Source organism: Lithobates pipiens, unplaced genomic scaffold (genome assembly GCF_037356315.1).
Source record: "Lithobates pipiens isolate NorthernLeopardFrog02 unplaced genomic scaffold, aLitPip1_a1.2 Scaffold_22, whole genome shotgun sequence".
Taxonomy (NCBI): Eukaryota; Metazoa; Chordata; class Amphibia; order Anura; family Ranidae; genus Lithobates; species Lithobates pipiens.
In genome coordinates, this window is record NW_027507784.1 from 183,922,260 (window position 1) to 183,944,488 (window position 22,229).

Here is a 22,229-nt window from a genome sequence, read left to right on the forward strand (position 1 = left end):
TACTACAGACTTTATGTCCATGGATACGGGTAATCCTCTCTGCTGTGCCCATTTATATGTTGCTTTCTGCCCTAAATGTCCAGATTGCTTCTGTGCCCAGTTGGCCAAGTTCATCAAAACAATATCAAATCGCACAACTGCATTCACTTTGGCGATTTCATCTGCAACTGTTACAGTTCTCAAAGTCTGGGACTAGGCACATATGGGTCAACATTCCCCACTTTTATGGTATGGGAGTAAGCTTCCTTCCAGATGTAGTCCCAGACTTCCTTGCCTCCCCACACCACCTTCCCATGAATCATCCACTCATTGGACTTTCACGTGGGCATCCAAGTTGTCCGTCCTTTAAAGATCGCCCAGCTGTCAGTGTAGATAGTGACATGTAAAGAAGGATCCTCCTGAAGAGGCATCACTACAGCATTCAACTTGGCATACTGACTGGACCCTCCAATTCAATTATCTTGTAGGACTGTCTGTACTTGGGTTGTAGGCTGCTGCTGTCCATTTACGCCCAGATGAGGCAACTATGGCTGAGCCATCAGTGAACAATGCTTACTCCTTCATGTCTTCTGATAAAGACTCAAAGGGATAAGCCTCTTGAATGGGGTATGACTACAGCACAGGAATTTCTTCTTCTGGCTGGGTGCTGGTGAAAGTAACAAGCCCTGCCAACTGTTTTGTAATGTTTCTGGCATCCCCAGCTGCAATACTCCCTTTTTCTTGAAGGTTCCACTTCCATTTCATTAGTGTCTAGTCCTGGGCTACAGCTGCCCTAGTGGTCAGTCCACTATCTCTCACCCATCCTGCTATTGGCAATGCAGTATGAATGGTGACTGCATCCTTCCTGTAATGTTTTCAACATGTTCCTGTAATGGTCTCAACTCTTCTGTGCCCCTGTCAGTTGTTTGGACCAAAATCCAATTGGTATTTCTCTGTCCTTTCTTTTTATTGGACTGCCACAGACTCTAAGACATGGTACCATCCTGCTCCACTACATCCAGGTGAACTGGTACTCCTTGTCTCTCGGGTCCTAATCCCTGATGCTACAAAATTATTTCTTTAGCAGCAAGAATGCAGAATGTGGTCTGCTGCTCTGAACCCCATTAGAACTCATGCAGGGATGTGTTTTTTTACGGGCAATTTCTTGAGGAAATGGCTGGCGTTGGCGCTTCAAAGTGTGTCACTTGCCACCATCGCCTACCACCAGATGCGAACTTGCCGCCAGGTGGGGACTGTCGCTTGCTGCCAGGTGAGGGTGAAACCTTCGGACGATGTGGGTCGGGCAGTGAGAGATTTCATCTATCACCCACCACACCACAGTATAGTGTTTGTGCCAGCTGTGAGGACTGGACAGTGGTGGGGCAGGGTGGGCGGTGAGAGATAACCTCATCTCTCTGCTCTCACACAGCACCTCAGACAGTGTTGTGTTCGCAGCCAGCTGTTTGAGCGGACCAGCTGTGATGCGGGGTGGGCTGCGAGAGTTGATGTCATCTCTGCTCGCCCGCTCCTGCCAAACCTCTGAAAGGGCAGTCTTCACGGCCCGGCTGCAAACAGGCTATGGCCCGGCAGTGGGTGGCGGCCCGGGGTTTGGAGATCTCTGAAATAAAGCAATTACATGTGTAAGAAAAGATGACTTCCCCCACCATACAGTGACAAGTGCATATGGACGTCGGTCTCATGCTGTCACTGCCCTCACTGCTGTTACAATCCCCTCTTGTAATTCTCTCTCTATCCTCCTCAGGATAAAGGGATTTGGGTTTCTGTTCATGTGCAGTTTTGGGAATAGAGCTAACAGGAGGGGTCTGTTCCGTTTTCTCTATATCTAGGCTGATGTTTTCTTTACTAGGAGTAGTTTCTGACAGTTTTCCCCACTAAGTGTTTCCACCTCTTCAGCATTTGTGAAGTAGAAATCCCATCTCATCTTTAGATACTCCTAACTTTAAAAGGTCCACCCACATTTCTTTCCTAGAAATAACTAACCTGGTTTTCTCTTTACCTCCTGTCTTCTCTACCCCAGTGTTTCTCAACTCCAGTCCTCAAGGCGCCCCAACAGGTCATGTTTTCAGGATTTCCCTCAGATGAAACGGCTGTGGTAATTACTAAGGCAGGGAAAATGATCAAATCACCTGTGCAAAATAATGGTAGGTCTGAAAACATGACCTGTTGGGGCGCCTTGAGGACTGAAGTTGAGAAACGCTGCTCTACCCCATTCCCTTTCTTCTCTGTTCTTTTCTGCTTGTATTCTTCCTGTCTAGCCTTGACCTTATCTACTGCCCTAACAGGTTTTGCTTTAGGCTCTCCAACTGGCTTAAAAGGTTAGTGGCTTCATGAATCTTGCTGTTTAATCCCAAGCCTCCCAGCAAGGACTATAAAGAAGCCCTGAGATTAAATGGTGCAGACTTTATTAGCTTGGAGCGCAGAGTAGACGTAAAGGGTTCCATATCTGGACCCATCCATTCTGCAAATGTATTTAATCCGGTTATACAACCCATGGTTGGAAAAACCCTCTCCTAGTGTTCTCCAGGAGTAGGTATTTTCTAGGTCAGTAGGACTAGTGTATATTCGGACTAGTCTATCTCTCACAAGGGCTAACAGTGAAAAATTCACACTAAACTCTCAAGTTTTTTGCATGGCCTGACACTTGTGGATCATGGGTTAACACTCCCATAGCCACTTTTTCCTTACCTGACAACAACACTGTCAGCCCCTTCATCCCACAAGCGTAGGAGCCAACTCAATAGGGGCTTCCCGGACCTTTGTATTGTTTTGCCAGCTCGTGGAGTTCAGTTTGTGTAAACTTCCGTACGTCTTAAAACGCCACATCTCTGGGGTTGCGATAATACATCTACCCAGCTGCCATATCCTCTCTATCATGTTGCTTTTTCCTATGCTTAGTATTGAGAGGTCTGGCTCACACTTTTTCTTTCCCATTGGATAATCCTTCATCAGAAACGTCAAACTCTATCTCCTCAACCTCACTATCATTTGGGGAGAGCACATCCTCACAATCCCAGTTTTGGAATGCGACAATGGCATGTACCCTGGCTTTACTAACAGGTTTACGGCCCTTCATTTTCCTTAAAGCATTAATTGATTTGATCATGAGGGCTGTACACCACTCATTTTCAAATCAAATCATCAGCCCAACTAGCAGTTGAACTAAAACGTTCCGAAGCAACTGCTAGCTGGTCTTTTAATACCTTAACTTCTGCCTCTGCTTTAATTAAATCCAACCTCTTAAGGCTAAAATCTACAAAATGATCTGAGACTTTATCACCCCAAGTCTTATTCAAGGGAAAAGCATAGTTTGAAAATTCTTTAGCAAGAGGCTCCCACTCATTGTCTCTGGCCCAGACAGGTAATATGCACACTTCTTTCTGGCCACCAAAAACCTCTGTAGCCTTGCTTTTCCTAAACAGCTTACCATTTTTTTTTGCTTGCGTCTATCTAGAAAGGTTACTTCGCGATATAAGCAAGGAAACTACGACCTCTGTGGTGTGTAAATGTGCTTTTACTGAACAAAAATGCTGTACATACAAAACTATTACACTATTAGGAATACAAATCAAGACTGCTGGATATATCAAGCAAGATGCCTAGGAAATGAGCAGAAACTATGGTCTGTAACAGTAGAAATACGCTTAAGTTGCTTTGGTTACAGTATGTTTGTGATCTCCATTGACAAATAGGATTCAGGCTTCTTAAGTAATTGCTTTGGAAAACAGGTACCTTTCTTCTTGGCTGGCTACAGATTCTTCCTCCTGTTATGGTGTTAATCCATGTTGAAGTCCCTCGTGTTTAAGGCATAAGTCCTTTTATATGTCAGGTTATTTACCATAACTGACATCTCTCTAGCTTTCAGTTTGAGAGGCACGCTATTAACTGTTTACTGTAGCTATAGAGACAATAGACTGTTCAAACTGTCAACTGAATACAACAATGTTATCCTTGTCCCCATTGTATCCAGCAGCATTTGTTTGAGAAGTTCTGTGTCTGTGAAACCAGAATGCTGAATAAAGGAATCCTATTTTATATCAAACGCAACACAACAGGACACAGGCAAATAATTTATAGACCCTGGGTTATAGGCTCATACCTTCAGGTGATTGGACACTGGCAAGCTTTTAAGCACACACCCACTGGGCTCCTAAGCTATACAGTGCCTTGAAAAAGTATTCATACTCCTTGAAATTTTCCACATTTTGTCATGTTACAACCAAAAACGTAAATGTATTTTACGGTTTTACAAATATATGAAAAGTGTGGCTTGCATTTGTATGTCAATTCTTTGTAGAACCACCTTTCACTGCAATTACAGCTGCTAGTCTTTTTGGGTATGTACCAGTTTTGCACATCTAGAGCGTGACATTTTTGCCCATTCTTCTTTTTAAAATGGCCCAAGCTCTGTCAGATTGGATGGAGAGCTTCTGTGAACAGCAATTTTCAAGTCTTGCCACAGATTCCCAATTGGATTTAGGTCTGCACTTTGGGCCATTCTAACACGTGAATATGCTTTGATCTAAGCAATTTCATTGTAGCTGTCAGTTTAGGTCAGGGGTGCTCAACCTATGGCCCTCCAGCTGTTGCGGAACTGCAAGGCTGACCGTTACAAGCATGACTCCCAAAGCCAGAGGCATGATGGGACTTTTAAGCGCCCATGGTTTTGGTAACAGCCCTTGTCTTGGTAGGTTTGCTGTTGTGCCATACTCTTTCTATTTTCAGATGATGGCTTGAACAGTGCTCTTTGAGATGTTCAAAGCTTGGGATATTTTTTAATAACCTAACCCTGCTTTAAACTTCACCGCAACTTTATCCCTGACCTGTCTGGTATATTCCTTGGCCTTCGTGATGCTGTTTGTTCACTAAGGTCCTCTAACAAACCTCTGAGGGCTTCACAGAACAGCTGTATTTATACTGAAATTAAATTACATTCAGGTGGACTTTACGAATTAGGTGACTTCTGAAGGCAATTGGTTTCACTAGATTTTAGTTAGGGGTATCGGTGTAAAGGGGGCAGAATACAAATGCACGCCAAACTTTTCAGATATTTATTTGTAAAAAAAATTGGAAAACCATTTATCATTTTCCTTCCACTTCACAATTATGTGGCACTTTGTGTCAGTCTATCACATAAAATCCCAATAAAATACATTTTCGTTTTTGGTTGTAACATGACAAAATATGGACAATTTCAAGGAGTATGAATACTTTTTCAAGGCACTGTAGCCCTACACCAATCCATGAGTCCTCAGTTTTTAGCTAGTGTTCTAGAGAGATGGGCCTCTTTTGCTTAATGGCAAAATCACTATTGGCTTAACTGCTTCTTTATTTTTCTTGATTATTTTATCTTCACATTTTTCGATCAACTCAATGCCTTCTAATGCCACGAATAGAAGCAGTGCATCCAAATCAGTGTAAATTCGGTAAAACCATATCATGTCAAGCCATATCAACACCCCATGCTGTGGGGATGGCCTGTAATATTGCTTCAGGAACACATTCCTGCATAGGCACTTACTGTACCTTGGCATTAAAGGCAATCATAGATGGTTTAAATCTCAGTCGGTTCAGCAGGGAACAGCCAAGATTAAAACCATCTATGGGCAGGCTGATTGCACCAAAGTCGATCCAGCGATCAACTTTGGTAGAAGCGGCATTGCAAATTTGCATCATGAGATTATTGCCACCTGCTATAGCTGCTAGTAGTAATAACTGTATTCTCCTGGCAGGGATGGCTCCCCCCCCCCCACACCAGGAGAATACAATAGCTTAGCGGGAGGGACTCCCCCATATAAACACTGACTGATCAAGTGATCATCTGTGGCCTGCCTTAGTTTCATGTATGTAGTCATTCTCAGGGTGCTATACAGGTCCAGGGCTGTGTTTCATTCCTATGGATCCCAGATCCTAAAAAAACACAGTCCAGTGTCGAAGACCGGTAAAATAGGGCCACCTTTTATGCTTCTGACCATTACTATTAACGTGGAAGAAAAGCTCACCTATTCCTTTGTTAAAAATTTAAAACAATATTGGGTTTAGGTTGTACTTTTTCAACCATCAATCTCATGTAAATAGCAGTCACCTTACATCATCAGACACCTAAGGGTAACAAACTCCTTAAGAAAAAGCAATCAGTATGCAGACTGATACTGTAATCAGCCTAAAGAATCTTCCACATTACTCTAAACACAGTACAGCAGCACAAGGGTTAAGTATAATAGCCTACGTTCAGTATAAACCCTTGAAAAATTCTTATGAATACATTCTAAATTACATTTATGTTCTCTGTGATATTTAGTCCAAAACGCAAATGTATTTTTATATTACACAGAGAATCTTAAAACTAAATGTGTTGTTTTTGTAGACATTTGATCCCTATATATACATACATTGTTATAATATTGTCTTAACCGATTCTCTTTAGTCAAAAGCGCTAATATGCCATTAGAATTAGAAGTCAGTTGACAACCAAAACATCATCTTTTTTTTTTTTTCTTTAGTCTAGTAGGGGAAAACTAGAACACTAGTCAAGTTTCCATTGCTATCTGTGTTGCCTGCCTTCCTTCCCCCTCTAATGAAAGTGCTGCTACCAGGACAGTAAGTGAGGCGATCTCTCACCAAAGAGGCTTCAGACAGCAATAGAAGCCCAACAGAAGTTCTAGGTATTAACCACATAAGCAGAGAGCGTATTTATCCAGCTAATAATAATAGTAAATTTCACACAGACTGTAAAAATTGCAACTTTTTCTGAAATAAATGACAGCAAATTAAATGTGCTTTTTCCCCCCTAAATATTATGCGATTATTGTTTTTCTTGTTTTGGCCATTTGTACTTCACTCTTGAAATGCCTTGAAATTTTAAGTTAATTTTTTCTTTTTCCTTCAACCAGAATTGGGAGCAACAACCTGCCAAAGGAAGCACATCCAGCCTGCAGCTATCTATACAAAGGAAGGATTTTATGGAGGTGGGTTCTAGCAGTATTGAACCCTAGGACTCAATTATAGTAATGCTTTTTTATGTTACCATGCATTTTATAAGTTTATTTATCTTGCATCAAGGAACGTCTACTCTGAAACTGAAATAAAATGAGTATTGTTCTGTCAACCAAGCAACCGCATAATTTACTAACCTGCTTCAGAGTGTTACTAAACACAGGACCCTGCATTCACTATATCTGGTCCCCCATGGGAACATGGAAATGCAATTATCTTAGCAAATATAAACTGCTAAATACCATTTCTCATCAGCAGTATATAGCAGTCTTATGACTTATGTCAGTGTATGACCAAGCACTGGTTAAAGCTTGTAGGAGTTACATTCTCCTCTGACTGCCCTATGAGGCTGCATGACCCCTGACTGGGGCTGTACAAGGTGGCTAATAGAATTACACATTTACCATGAGTGATCCTGGGCCTTGGAGAAAGCAGCTGTTTATGTAACTTGCCATGTATAATTTTAAAACCACAATCAGACTACCGCTGATCAATAGCGGCATTGGGAAAACACAGGAGGTGCGTGTTACTAGGCTTAACCATTTCTGTCAGTAAATGAGAACTTCTTTAACCACCTCCCGCCCGGGCTATAGCAGAATGACGACTGGGAGGTGGTTCCTTTATCCTGACTCATATGACATCTTTCAGAATAACAAGCCAGCGTGGCAGTCAGTGGCATTGTGTGTCACTCTGATGCACCTCATCTCCAATTGTGGTAAGGAGCCTCTGACGGAGGCTCTTTACCGCGTGATCAACTGTGACCAGTCACAGCTGATCATAGCATAAACAGGAAGTGCCGATAGTCGGCTTTTCCTCGGTTTGCAATGAGAGGGAGAGACAATCAGCCACTCTCCTGTCAAAGTGGGGGGGGGGGGGTTGTGCTGATAATCGGCACATTGATTATCAGCGCAACACCCATCAGAGGTGCTCACCTCAGCTTCAAATCAGTGCCCATCAGCTGCCAGTCAGTGCCCATCCAAATCTCCAATCCATGTCCATTAAAGTGCCAATGAGTACCCCATCAGTAATGCCTGTCGGTGCCCTTCACATGCCCATCAGTAATGCTATGGGCCACATAGGGGGTGCACGTACCTGGCTGGGGGTCCTCTGGGGGGTCTCTGAGTCCTGGCAGGGGGCTGCGCTGGGCAGTTGGTGGCCCGCTCGTTTTCTACCTGTTTTTAGGCCGTTTTCTGCATATCTGTGTTGCCATGTGGGGTCTGGTTGCTGCACAAACTGGCCATTTTCTTGTAGCTGCAGACAATTTTCTTAACTGCTGCCATTTTCTGGAAGTCCTGTGGCCATTTTTCTGGCGATCTCACTTTTTTTTTTTTTTTTGCTGAGGCGGCCATTTTCTAGTAGCTTCAGTTTTGTTTCACTCTGGAACAGTGCAAAACTGACACAGAACACCTTGTGGCTGGCACAGGGGAGAGCAGACGGCGGAAGCACACTGCAGTACCTAGGTCAGTGTGGTGTGAGTTCTGTGGGGGGCCCCTCAGTCTGTGGCAGCTAGGAGGGTGGACTTTTGTGGTGTATTGCCTTAGGTCCCTAAGTGGTGACAAGCGAGAGTGGGTCAGCATGGCGTCAGAAGCTGGCGCTTCTTCCCCAGACATCCTTTTTATTGCAACCGGTTCCCCTGCACCTGCAGTGCCTATGGACGCTCTGTCGGTGGTCCTGGAACTCCTGCCTTCACGGACCCGGCGGCCAGTTAGCCACTGCCCTGGTGTCACAGACGCTTACTGAATGGGCTAAGCTATTGCACCACGAGTTGGAGAAGCAACAGGTTTCCCCGGTCTGAATGGAACTGGCAGACCAGTTGGTGCAGGGCCTGAAATATGTCTGTGATGCGGCCCTAGATATGGCCCCTTTGGTTTCTAGAGCCTCATTATCAGCTGTGGTGCTACCTCGCCCGATTTGGCTTAAATGCTGGTCTGTGGACCAGACTTCTAAGAAAGCACTGGTGGATTTGCACTTCCAGGGGGAGAGGCTATTTGGAGCCTCGCTGGACGACATTATTAAGAATGTTACTGGGGAAAAGAGTACTTTGCTCCCACAGTCCAGAAAGGGTAAGGAGCCACGCCATAGGCAGGGGCCCTCCTTTTCCACTCGGAAGCGGATTTTTCGTCTGCCCGGGATGGCAGGTAAGCATTCCCAGTCCGACAAGGTGCCAGCTGAGGGACAAAAGCGTCCCTGGTTTTGCAAGCCAAACAAGCCTGCGAGAAAATCTGTTGCCACATGAAGGTTTGCCCCCGCCCGACTCTCGGGTGGGAGGTCGCCTTTGGGAGTTTGCAGCCCGGTGGACCTCCCCTTCTTTCTGACCAGTGAGTCTGTAAACTGTTTTAATCAGGCTACAAGATAGTTTCTTTCTAGCTTCCACCTCAGAATTAAGGGAGGATGTGGCAATCACCGTACAGACTCTCCGGGAGTTTGGTTGGGTGTTGAACTTCCATAAATTGGTGTTGATGGTAGCTTCTTTCAAGCCCGTTCCTTGTGCGCAGTTTAATTCAAGACTGCTGCAAAACAGTATCCTGTCAACTTGAAACAAGAAGGTCCAAGCTCTGGACTTCCTAATGCGTTTATCCCCCAAAGTGGGTCAGAGCCTCAATTGGTGGTTGATATCCAAGAATCTTCAAAAAAAGGAAAAATTTTGAAAAAGGAAAATCTGTTCTACCAGTTACCTGAAAGGTGGTAACAACAGATGCGGAACAAATTCCTTGGTTTTTCCGTGGGATCAGTTTTCACTGATCCTGTTCTGCTGCTTCCGCGCCTTCATCGCAGGATCAAGCAGGAAGGGAAGGAGGTGATTCTTGTGGCCCAGGAGATTTTGGTTTGCAAATATCGTAAAGATGGCGATAGGGGACCCATGGACTCTACCACTATGGCCAGACTTTCTCTCGCATATTCTGAAAGACAGTGGGCTGTCAGCTTCAGTATTTTCTACTTTGGTTAATGCTAGGAAGCCGGTGTAACAACATATTCGGTGACCCATCGCAGTTTGCTACAGAAGAGAAGTTCCATCGCCGCCATCTTGCTACACCCCACACTCGACCACAGTAAGGATGCACTAAGAAGGGGGAACTTCTGTCAGATTAGCAAAGCTTTTAGATGAGTAGGGTTGCCGCTGCTTTTAAAATTCAACATCTAAGTAGTCAGACGGTGTTGTAAGTACTGGATTTCACTATAGAAACTCACTGTTATAAGTACGTCTAAAATGCAAAAATCCGGTGGGTGTAACAACATGTCCACTTTCCCCCTTCTTAGTGTATCCTTACTGTGGACGAGTGTGGGGTGTAGCAAGATAGCGACGGGATGTCCCTTCCGTAGCAAACTGCAATGGGTCGCCCAATATGTTGTTACACCGGCCTCCAGAGTCATATACTATAGAGTCTGGAAGGCATATGTCTCCTGGTGTGAATACAGGGGTTGGCACCCCAGGACATATGTCATAGGTAGGATCCTTTAATTTCTTCAGATGAGATTAGAAAAATGAATGAATGGGAATGAAGCAGGCCTTGAGTACTATCAAAGGCCTGGTGTCTGCCTTATCGGTGTTTTTTCAATGACCACTTGCGTCACACACTCTGGTTTGTAACTTTATTCAGGGGGTAACGTGGATTAATCCTCCAGTTAGGTCACTCCTGAACCCTTGGGACTTGAATTTAGTCCTGTCTGCATTACAGAAAAAGCCTTTTGAGGCAATACAACATATTCCCTTGGTCCTCTTGACAAGGAAAATTATTTTCTTGGTTGCCATTTCTTCTGCAAGAAGAGTATCAGAGTTGGCTGCTCTTTCCTGTAAAGAGCCATATTAGATTATTCATAAGTATAAGGTTGTATTGTGGCCTCCTCCTAATTTCCTACCAAAGGTAGTGTCAGGTTTTCATTTAAACCAGGATATTGTTCTACCTTAATTTTTTCCAGAACCTTGTTCTGTGGAAGAAAGTTAACTACATTCTCTTGATGTGGTGAGAGCAGTCCAGGTCTATTTGAAGGTGACCGCTCAGATTTGTAAAACAGATGTTTTGTTTGTGTTGCCAGATGGTCCTAAAAGAGGACAGGCAGCATCACAATCTACTATCTCTAAATTGATTTGTCAAGTGATTGTTCAAGCTTATGGTTTAAAAAGGAAAATCCCACCTTTTCATATTAAAGTGCACTCCACAAGGGCTGTTAGTGCTTCTTGGGCAGTGCATCACCAAGTCTCTATGGCTCAGATCTGCAAGGCCGCAACTTGGTCTTCAGTCCATAAATTTACCAGATTCTATCAAGTAGATGTAACAGGTCATGAGGATATCGCCTTTGGACGCAGTGTACTGCAGGCTGCAGTATAAGTCCTCTAGTCTTCGTGCCCTACTTTTGTAGTGTCTCCCTCCCTTCAGTTGCCATTGCTATGGGACATCCCACATAGTAACTACTATGGCTCTGTGTCCCGTGATGTATGATATGAAAATAGGATTTTTAAAACGGCTTACCTGTAAAATCCTTTTTTTTTTAAGTACATCACGGGACACAGAGGTCCCTCCCTTCTTTGGTATACACATGTATTGCTTTGCTACAAAACTGAGGTACTCCCAATAGTGGGAGGGGTTATATAGGGAGTGCACTTTTTGTCTTAGGGCATGCCAGTGTCCATCACCTAAAGGTGGTCTATGACCCACATATTAACTACTATGGCACTGTGTTCCGTGATATACTTAACCACTTGCCTACTGGGCACTTAAACCCCCCTCATGCCCAGACCAATTTTCAGCTTTCAGTGCTCTCACACTTTGAATGACATTTACTCAGTCATGTAACACTGTACCCAAATGAATTTTTTGTCCTTTTTTTCATACAAATAGAGCTTTCATTTGGTGGTATTTGATCACCTCTGGGTTTTTTATTTTTTTGCGCTATAAATGAAAAAAGACCGAAAAAATTTAAAACATTTTTTTTTATTTTTCTTTGTTTCTGTGACAAAATTTTGCAAATTATTATTTTTTTTCATGAATTTTGGCCACAATTTATACTGCTACATAACTTTGGTACAAATAACCTAAATTAGTGGATATTTGGTCTTTGTGAAAGTTAGAGAGTCTAAAAGCTGTGGTGCAAATCATAAAAAATTAATCGCACCTGATGTACTGGTGGCTCATTTCTTGTGACCCGAACAAGCCAGGGAAGTACAAATACCCCCCAAATGACCCCTTTTTGGAAAGTAGACATTCCAAGACATTCCAAGGTATTTAGTAAGAGGCATGGTGGGGTTTTTGGTGTTGTCATTTTTTCCCACAATTCTTTGCAAAATGAAGATTTTTTTTTTTTTCCACATTGTCATTGTAATAGGTTATTTCTCTCACATGAAATGTGTATACCGCAAATAATGTCCCAAAATACATTCTGCTACTCCTCCTGAGTACTACGATACCACAACACATGTGGACTTTTTCTCAGCCTGACCACTTAGAGAGGCCCAACATGCAAGGAGCACCGTCACGTGTTCTAGGAGCATAAATTACACATCTAACTTGTTGACTACCTATTACACTTTTGAAGGCCCTGGTGCACCAGGACAATGACACATGGCACTGATGACACGTGACACTGATGTGGCACTGATGACACCTGGCACTGGGGACAGATGGCACTGACAGGTGGCACTGGGGACAGGTGTGTGTGTGTATTTCACTCTTTTCACTGATGCTGCAGCTGCAACACATAAGCTCTCCCTCCTCTCTGTGTGAGGAGGGAGAGCCAGCGATGAGAAATATTCTCATGTGATTGGCCATTTAGCACGATCTGTGATTGGCTGTGTGCAAGGGACACGGCCAACTCAGAACTTCCCCGATGCGAGCCCGCGGCGGCGCGCAGAGGGGGAAGTAAACAGGAGGACATCCAGGGATGTCCACCCGGCAGATATTGTCCGCGTTGTAGCCGTTTTTTGGCTATAGTGCGGGTGTGAAGTGGTTAATATAAGTAAAAAAAAAAAAAAGAATTTTACAGGTAAGCTGTTTTAAAAATCATATTTTTATAGCAGTAACAAAGAAACAATTTTTTTTTTTTTTTTTTTTTTTTGGTCTTTTTTCGTTTGTTTAGCAAAAAAAAAAAACAGTAACCCAGTGGTGATCAAATACCACTAAAAGAAATTTGTGGGAAGAAAATAATAAAAAATTTGTTTTGGTACAGTGTTGTATGAACACACATTTGTCAAAGTGTGACATCGCTGAAAGCTTAAAATTGTCTTGGGTAGGAAGGAGGGAAAGTGCCCTGTATTGAAGTGGTTACATTTGTTTTGCCCATATTCCGTTTTAATTTAAAACCTAAAATTTACCATTGATTTTATAACAGTAGAGCTTTAGGTGCTTCAGTAAAAAAAAGTAGATCTCCGCTTTTCCAAGGTTGAGATGTTCTGTATGTTATTAATAAACACAGTAATTTTGTACATCTTTGAATGACAATTAAAAAAAATAATTGCGATGATCCTATTTTAGACTACCACAATTTTAAGCCCCAACCAAGACATCAACGGATTCTCTTGAAATACCGAAAAATATATTTGTACATACTGTACAAATATATTTTTCGGTATTTCAAGAGCATCCTTTGATGTCTTGGTTGGGGCTTAAAATTGTGCTAGTTTAAAATGCACATATTTATGTGTGTTGCTACAGTTCTGATGTCCAATCCAGGACTGTTCATGATAAAGGCTTTGAAGCTATTTTTTTTATTGAACTTTAATCTGTTTATTTAAAGTCTGTTTAAAAATACTATGTCCACAGGCCTAGAATGCTGCTGCACAATTGTAGGTGCAGAATGAACAGTGTTGTCATCCTGTTGAATGAGGCAAAAAAGAATTGCAGGTTTATTTTAAGTATCTTAACTGCATCCTGCCCGCCGGCCGTCATATGACGTCCTGGACTTTGAGCGCGGATATCTGAATAATGCAGCTACAGGTATCATTCAGATGTATTGTCTTTTAGAGCTGCCAATTCCCTACACCATAAGAAGGATCATAGCGGCTGTTCAGCCACTTGATCGTTCTTACGGGTGGCAAGAGGGGACATCGGTGAGTCGGAGAAGGGATTCGCCAGCCCCAGATGCTGACCATAGAGCTTTCCGGCGGACCAGATGGTCCCAGGAGTCTCTATGATCGTTCAGAGGCCGGCCATGATGGTATGACGTCATGCCCGGGCCTCTATAAACAAATGGTGTCGCCTCGGCTGGGAAGCAGAGATCTTTTTTATTTTTTTTCATGCTTCCCAGCCTAGAGGTGAGATATGGGGTCTTATTAACCCCATATCTCACTGTAAAAATGACCTGTCATGCTTATAATAAAAGTGATTAAAGTAAAATGAACAATATAAATAACAATATAATTTTTTATTTTTTTTAAAGCGCCCCTATCCCCATGTGCTGGCATGCAGAAGCAAAAGCATAAGTCATGCCCACATATGAAAACTGTATTCAAACCACACGCGAGGTATCGGCGCGAACGTTAGAGCGAGAGCAATACTTCTACCCCTAGACCTCCTCTGTAACTCAAAACATGTAACCAATAAACAATTTTAAAACGTCACCAATGGGGATTTTTATGTACCAAAGTTTGGCACCATTCCACAAGCATGTGCAATTTTGAAGCGTGACATGTTAGGTATTTTTTTACCCGGCGTAACATCATCTTTCACAATATGCAAAAAAATTGGGATAACTTTACTGTTTTTTTTTTTTTTTTTGTTGTTTTTTTTTTTTTTTTTTTGTTGTTTTTTTTTTTAAAGCATGAAACTTACACCTCCCCAAAAAAAGCGAAAAATTGCTGCACAAAATACCATGCAAGATAAAAAGTTACAATGACTGCCATTTTTTCTCTAGGGTCTCTGCTAAAAAAAATAAAAATTTGAATGTTTGGGGGTTCTATGTCATTTTCTAGCAAAAAAATTATGATTTTTACATTTAGGAGGGAAATGTCAGATTTGGCCTGGTAGGCAGGCAAGTGGTTAAGGAGGGCTCAGAAGAACAAAAACTGCTGTGGCAATGCTAGTGACAGACATTATATATGCCAGTGTTATATTGTGCCCATAGTTCTATTTTAATCACTTAAATATAGGGCACTTCCCCCCTTCCTGCCCAAGCCAATTTTCAGCTTTCAGCGCTGTCCCTTTTTTAATGACAATTGCGCGGTCATGCAACGCTAAAATGTTTATTATTTTGTTCCCACAAATAGAGATTTCTTTTGGTGGTATTTGATCACCACTGGGGTTTTTATTTGCTAAACAAATAAAAAAAAGACAAAAAATTTTGAAGAAAAAAGTTTCTTTTGTCATAAAAGTTGGTAAATAAGTTTTCTCCTTCATGGATGGGCACTGATGAGGTTGTACTGATAGGTGGCACTGATGGGCACTCATAGGTGGCACTGATGGGTACTTATGGGTGGTCAGGAGAGCAGCCGATCGGCTTTCCTCTTCTCACTTCTGTCAGACACGATAAAGGAAAATCCGATACGCGGCTTTTCCAGTTTACACTGTGATCAGCTGTGAGAGCCTCCGACGGAGGCTCTTTACCTAGATCGGAGTTGCGGTGTGTCAGAGTGAGACAACACTGATCGCCGCGATGCACGCCCCTGTGGGCAGGCGCTGGCTTGCTATCCTGCTGGATGTCATATGATGCCCAGTCAGGATAATTGAACCACTTCCCGGCCATTCTGGTATAGGCCAGGCCTGTAGTGGTTAAAGTGAAAGGCTAGACAAAACTTCTGTATTTACAACAATGTGACTTCTAATTAGAATGGGCAAGGATTGGAAAAAACTAATAGAAACTACTGTATATAGTCCAATCTCTAGCATACTCTACTTACTGCTGTCTGTGGCTTAATTGCCAGAGACATCTGTAGCTCCAGATAATCTAGTGAGTTTCTTGTATAAAATCTGAGATCTCGCAAAAAATATCAAATTTTGGGAGTGCATATAGGTTAAAATCCTTTATCTTAATTCAATCTTAATTTTATTCAGGAGAAAGGTTGAGAAAGAGAAGTTAAACATTACAAACAATAACAAGATACACCAACAATATGTATCGTATGTGTCTTAACAAAAACATGTCCATGGTACAGATAAAAGGGTTGAGAGCATGCATAGAAAGCCTATCAGGAAACCTTTAATGATAACAATCCTTGTTTGGGGGAAAAGGGGGCAAAGAAAAGGAAAAAACATGTGTGTATATATATATATATATACATACATACATACATACATACATACATACATACATACATACATATAGACTAAAATAGATAAAGCATATAAGCTAAAGAACCCTTAGTCTTCCGCTCAGCCAGGGGGAGCAAGGCTGACCCCCGCACAGAGCAAAATCCTTTATCTTAATCGTACAATATAGGGCACAAGTATAGTATTCATATACCTCGGTTATAGTCTTGTACCTTCAGGTGATTTTACTCTGACAGAGCCTTTGAGGACATGCCCCCTGGTGGCCTCCCCTGTAATCCTACCCCACTCCCTTAGTCCTCCTTTTTTTTTGCTATTGCACTTGAGCCCTCCTCACCAAGGACCAGTAGAAGTCATGTGCTACCTGAGATGCATCTTTCACCCACACTAAGATAAATGTAAATATTTCTTGTTGCATACTGTATTTTACACCCCACCAATTATACAAGTTTCAGTGTATCGAGTGCCTCACAATTCCCTAGATGTGCAGCAGGACACAGTGGTCTAATATACATGACATGGAGAGTTATTTGCTACTTCCAGGATGTGGATGTGTTCATCAATCAGACATTTTAAGTAACTATTATGTCTGATCAAAAATTAGGCATACTGGGTATCCTAGAATTACCAGATGAGGATACTTGGATAGAGCTGGAAATAACCAAAAGCTCATGCTTGGTCAGGTAAACAATAATGCAACACGGCCTTCTGCTCAACCCAGCTACTTTGAAAATGTGGATAGAAAAGGTAAATTCTAACATCCATTTTGAGAAACTGGTTAACAAGCATGGAGGTTAACCCTCAAAAATTCAAAATGAAATGGAAAGGATGGCTTGACGATGGTGCCTAGTCTTGCACCTATTGATTTGCAATTGGATGGACTCTTTTCAGCCCATAATTCTTTGGAGACATACTATATGTCCAATTACTTTTTGAATTTTTAAAACTTATACGGTTTTTACATTCATGATAAAACAGAAAGCACAATGCTTGTGATGCAATCTGTTTACTGAACACTATCTCTGTCACATTATGCTGGCAAACAGGAAATGCTTAGGAGTATATTATATAGGTTTTGCATGTGTAAATAAAGAGATCAGGGCGTTCTGTCAAAATAGCCTATTTCTCAAGCAATTACATCACTTCCACTTACAGTAAACCATCAGTAATTGGAGATTTCGACAACTTGCTGTTTTGACACAACACCGGCAACCGTATACACTCTGGTACAGGGTATTATGAGTGGATATTGTTGGTACGCTCCAATACTAACCAGCAAAATGGCCTTTCCTCGTTGCCCGCTGTTGTGTGAAAACAGCAAAGTCTTTGTGTACCGGAGCGTATACGCTTGCTGCGTTGTCTCAAAATGGCAAGTCATCGAAATCTCCAATTACTGATGGCTTACAGTAAGAAGTGAGGTAATTGGATATCTTGATGAGTTGCCTATTTTGACAGAACAGGGGCAATGCATATGATTAACAAACTATGTGAACCAGTAAGTCATTATTTTGTTCTGGAAACATAATGCCTGGTACATACTGTAAACTGAGGAGCTTGCGAGAAACTCACTGTACTTAACTATGTTATCTTAGTATAGCATTCTCCTCCCTGTGCCCTGGAAGCACTATTCGGATGCCGATCAGCTGCTGGTTTTCCAGCATGCTTGTACGACAGAAGCTGGACAGGCTGGCTCAATGTCTGACGGTTTTTGTTGAAACATATTATATATTTGGCCCATGTGTACCAGCCTTTAGGATGTACACTTCACCAGTGTGTCCTTATTCTGTAAAGTGGTTTTACTTATACTGTTTATGAACTGTTAATAAAATAAGCAAATTAACACTTTTTTTCCATAAAATCTATCTGATGAAAAAAATATGACAATATCTTTTGCAGAGAGCACTGTACCGGTCATCTCATGTCGATGAAAATGATGTGCAGACTGTCTCCCACAAGTGTTTGGTTGTAGAACTTGCACAGTATGAGCAGATGATCAAGACAAAAAAGTACCAAGACAGTGAAGATCTTTACTACCTTGCTGGAACATACGAACCAACCACAGGAATGATCTACAATACTGATGGAGTCCCTATTATCTGTTAAATGTACAGGACCGCAAACTTAAGACTTTTGTTGACAATCAGTACACTTATACAGGGGGTTGCCTGCAATCTTCTACAAGTAAATAACACTACGACGTATCTTAATTAATGTGCGTGAGAATGAGCTATAGATATATATCTATAGCTAGATGTATATCTATATATAGATATATATCTCAATCAATTTAAATATATTAAATTGCAATGTGATATTCATTAGATATGATACATGTCATAGTTAGATTTCATCAGTATCACATATATATCTAATGAAAATACATGTAAATACACTCATTGGTGACACTGAAATGTAACTGAAGAATAATGTTCGAGGATTTATGTTTCCACATAAAGTATGCCTGTTGAACACAATAAGCACTTAAAAAGGAACAAATTGACAAGTTTGTACTAGAAATTAACAACTAGGTGTAGAGAGAGAGAGCTAAAATTGACCTCAGTATTTTGGAGTCATTGGTTCAGATCATGGTTGTGTGTTTCTGGACCAAATATGGTTGTGACAGTTTATCTTTATTTTAAATTAACTGGGATCATATGTGCACATAAGAAATTTTACACAATAGCACTTTTACTGTACCTAACTACAGTTATTAAAAAAATAATACATTTCATGCTGATATGCTGCCATGTAATGCAATATTGCATTCCAGCTATTTCAAACTTTCAAAGAACTCTTACTGACCTTTTCAGACAATCTTCAAATGAAAAGAACTAGTCTTTTACCTATGTTACATCTTTTACCTACGTTTCTTATTGTTGAACATTTATGTGTGTTCTCTTTTCATAAAATATATTGTAGCTAATAATGGTGTATAGTTCTTATTTTTATTTGAGATGTATACAGGTTACTAATTAAAGCATATATAAACTTAGTCACTAAAATACCGTAGGCTGAAGCCTATGCAATTAATATAATTTCAAAATCCTTTTTTTTTTTTATCTGTAGCTTTCAAAAAGAAATTACCTGCCATCAAAGCCCTTGTTCATGTCCTGTAACATTTCTCTTTCCCTGTCTACCAGTTAAACCCCTGCAATGTCACCCTGTTCCTTGGGCTTCTAATGAAAACTACCAGTGGCTGCTTCAACATACATTATACAAGCATTGTCCACTGGCCTCACGACTAGGAAACCCACCTTGAAAAACACCATGCAGTCATCACTGACAAAGTGGCTACAAAAAGGTTAAAAAAAAAAACATAGTATTTTTAATGTGCATGGTTTATGCTACCACCTACAGGAAGCGTTTGACATTACATTTTGAAATTTAATTAGATCAGCTACCTGTAGTGGCTATAACCCCTACCTGCTATGTAGCCAGAGTTTAGCTCAGTGTCCTAAGGACATAGGGCAGCTCTCCATCTCTGCTGGATCAAGATTTCTTGAGTAGATTTGTTTTTTCTTCAATTAAGCAGCTGCTTGTCAGGCCATTGTTCTGAAATCCTAGGCAACATCTCCAGTCTGCTGAAGAGCACAGGTTTTTACCATTTAACTGAATTTTCTTTTTTTATTCCCATTAAAGATGAGGACAACAATATAGTAGCCACATTATATCATGTTATACAGGATATACAGACATGCACATATATATATATATATATATATATATATATATATATATATATATATATATATATATATGGAGAGGATCATATCCAATATAACAATAACTGTCAATCAATTGCTAAACTCCAGAGGAACCTTCTGGGCTAGAGAGTGAAATCAACAGATCTGCACATAAATGCAAAGGATATTGGAAATGCCTTATTAAAACATTAAAGAACTAAAGAGTGTCCATAAGGTGGGAATAACAAAGACTATGGAAAACAACATCTTCTATGCTTACAGCTGCAGCAGTCTATCCATTACTAGGTGCTGGGGGGCCAGCCCTGGTGAGTCTAGCCACCCCTGGCTAACCAACTGAAACTTATAGCATTACGATTGCAGTAGGCAAGTTGCTCTCTCAGTAGTAAAGAATTAACATATTCGATCCATTGTTTAACTGGATGGTAGAGGTCATCCAGTATCTTCCCATCAGCTTTCTAGCTAAATATAGGAAGCATAAAAATCATTAGGTATACTTCTGGCTGGTACAATTCAGGATCTAGAATACCCAATAAGCTCAGTAGTTATAGGAACTTGAGAAACATTTTTTACCACTTGCATATATCTCAAGTTTTGGACACCTTCATAGCCTATATATAAAACTGCCTCTGTGTGAGTTGCATATTGGGTATAAGGGTGAGTCTCTCCTACCCCAGTGAAACAGCTGAGCTGGAGTTCTGTATGCTTGGTGCAATATGAGGAGCTGAGAGAGCTTATGTGCTGAGGACAGAGATATAAGGGGTATTGATTCCAGTGTCAAATCCCAGTACTCGCCATTAACCTCTCCAACACCTTTCACCAATGCTGTCCTACTCCTGAAAGCTGTAGGGTCCTGTAGACCTCTCAATTCTGATTGCGAAACCACCTCAGCGAACAGCAGTGATTCTAATTTGTGGAATACTCCAAGACATTGTTGGGACTGTATCGCATGTCTAAGCTGTAAGTACTGGTAGAAGTATTTATGGGATAACAGAAATTCAGAGCGTATGATTTAAACACACTACCTGAAAATGTCTGGTGTATATAAAGCAAGCCCCTACGTCTCCATTCATGGAAGCCCTCTAATTTAGCCAATTCTGGGTATGCCACACAAGGGAGTTCATTTGAAAATGTCAACTTCAGAGATGTTTTTAAGACACTTCAGACTTTACACAGTGGGTGATGAGGGCAGGATAGCGGGCAAATTCATCTCTAAGTGTGAGACTGCGGGCAAAACAGGGTTAGAGGTAGTAATGAGACTATAACTGTAGGATCGCTACTACCCATAAGTCCCCATCCAGCCAGTTGAGTTTGGGCAGCAAGAAAGTATATTTTAGGATGCTGTGTAGCAAGGCCTCCCTTATCTTTGGTGTAATGTAAGGTGGTGTGGTTAATTCTAGGCTTTTGTTTTTTCCAAATAAGATCTTAGGAATCCACATAGGCAAATTGGAAAAATGATGTAGAACGGCTGGGGCGCCCAAATAATTTTTATTGGATTGGCCTTGCCAACTACGGATAAAGGAAGTTTATAACTCCAGCACTTTAATCGCTGTTTGTCTAGTAGGGGGACTAAATTCAATTTTATAATAGGGTGTCATCGGCATAGAGGGAAATTTTTCTCTTGCAACCCACCTCTGCGGAATTCCAATACTGATGGGGTATTACATATTAGAATAGTCAGAGGCTCAATCGCCACAAAGTGGAGAAGAGATAGAGGACACCCCCCTCTATACAGTGCCTTGAAAAAGTATTCATACCCCTTTAAATTTTCCACATTTTGTCATTTTACAACCAAAAACGTAAATGTATTTTATTGGGATTTTATGTGATGGACCAACACAAAGTGGCACATAATTGTGAAGTGAAAGAAAAATAATAAATTGTTTTTAATTTTTTTTACAAATATATGAAGAGTGTGGCGTGCATTTGTATCCAGCCCCCTTTAATCTGATGCCCCTAACTGAAATCTAGTGGAACTAATTGCCTTCAGAAGTCACCTATTAAGTAAATAGAGCCCACCTGTGTGCAATTTAATCTCAGTATAAATGCAGCTGTTCTGTGAAGCCCTCATAGGTTTGTTAGAGAACCTTCGTGAACAAACGGCATCAGGAAGGAACATACCACACAGGTTAGTGATAAAGTTGTGGAGACGTTTAAAGCAGGGTTAGGTTATAACAAAAAATATTAATTAATATAAAGGGAATAGTCGCACTAATTAAGAGGCGTTCCCTACACGAAAACTTAAATGAATATAAGTGCAACAAAAAACGATGTGCATAAGGAATACCCTAAATGCATATTAACAAGGTATCATTCTATATAGAACAACAACAATCCTGTT

At 41.2% G+C, this 22,229-nt stretch overlaps 1 protein-coding gene across 1 annotated transcript in view; it reads left to right on the top strand.

Annotated features, from left to right (window-relative positions):
- TNRC18 (trinucleotide repeat containing 18) overlaps window positions 1-21,793 on the top strand; it is a 392,145-nt gene extending 370,352 nt beyond the window's left edge. The window contains 2 exon segments of the mRNA XM_077448715.1: window positions 6,891-6,965; window positions 18,084-21,793. Of these exon segments, the coding sequence (XP_077304841.1) occupies window positions 6,891-6,965; window positions 18,084-18,290 (282 nt within the window). The 3' untranslated portion in view covers window positions 18,291-21,793.
- Window positions 21,794-22,229: the final 436 nt, after the last annotated feature.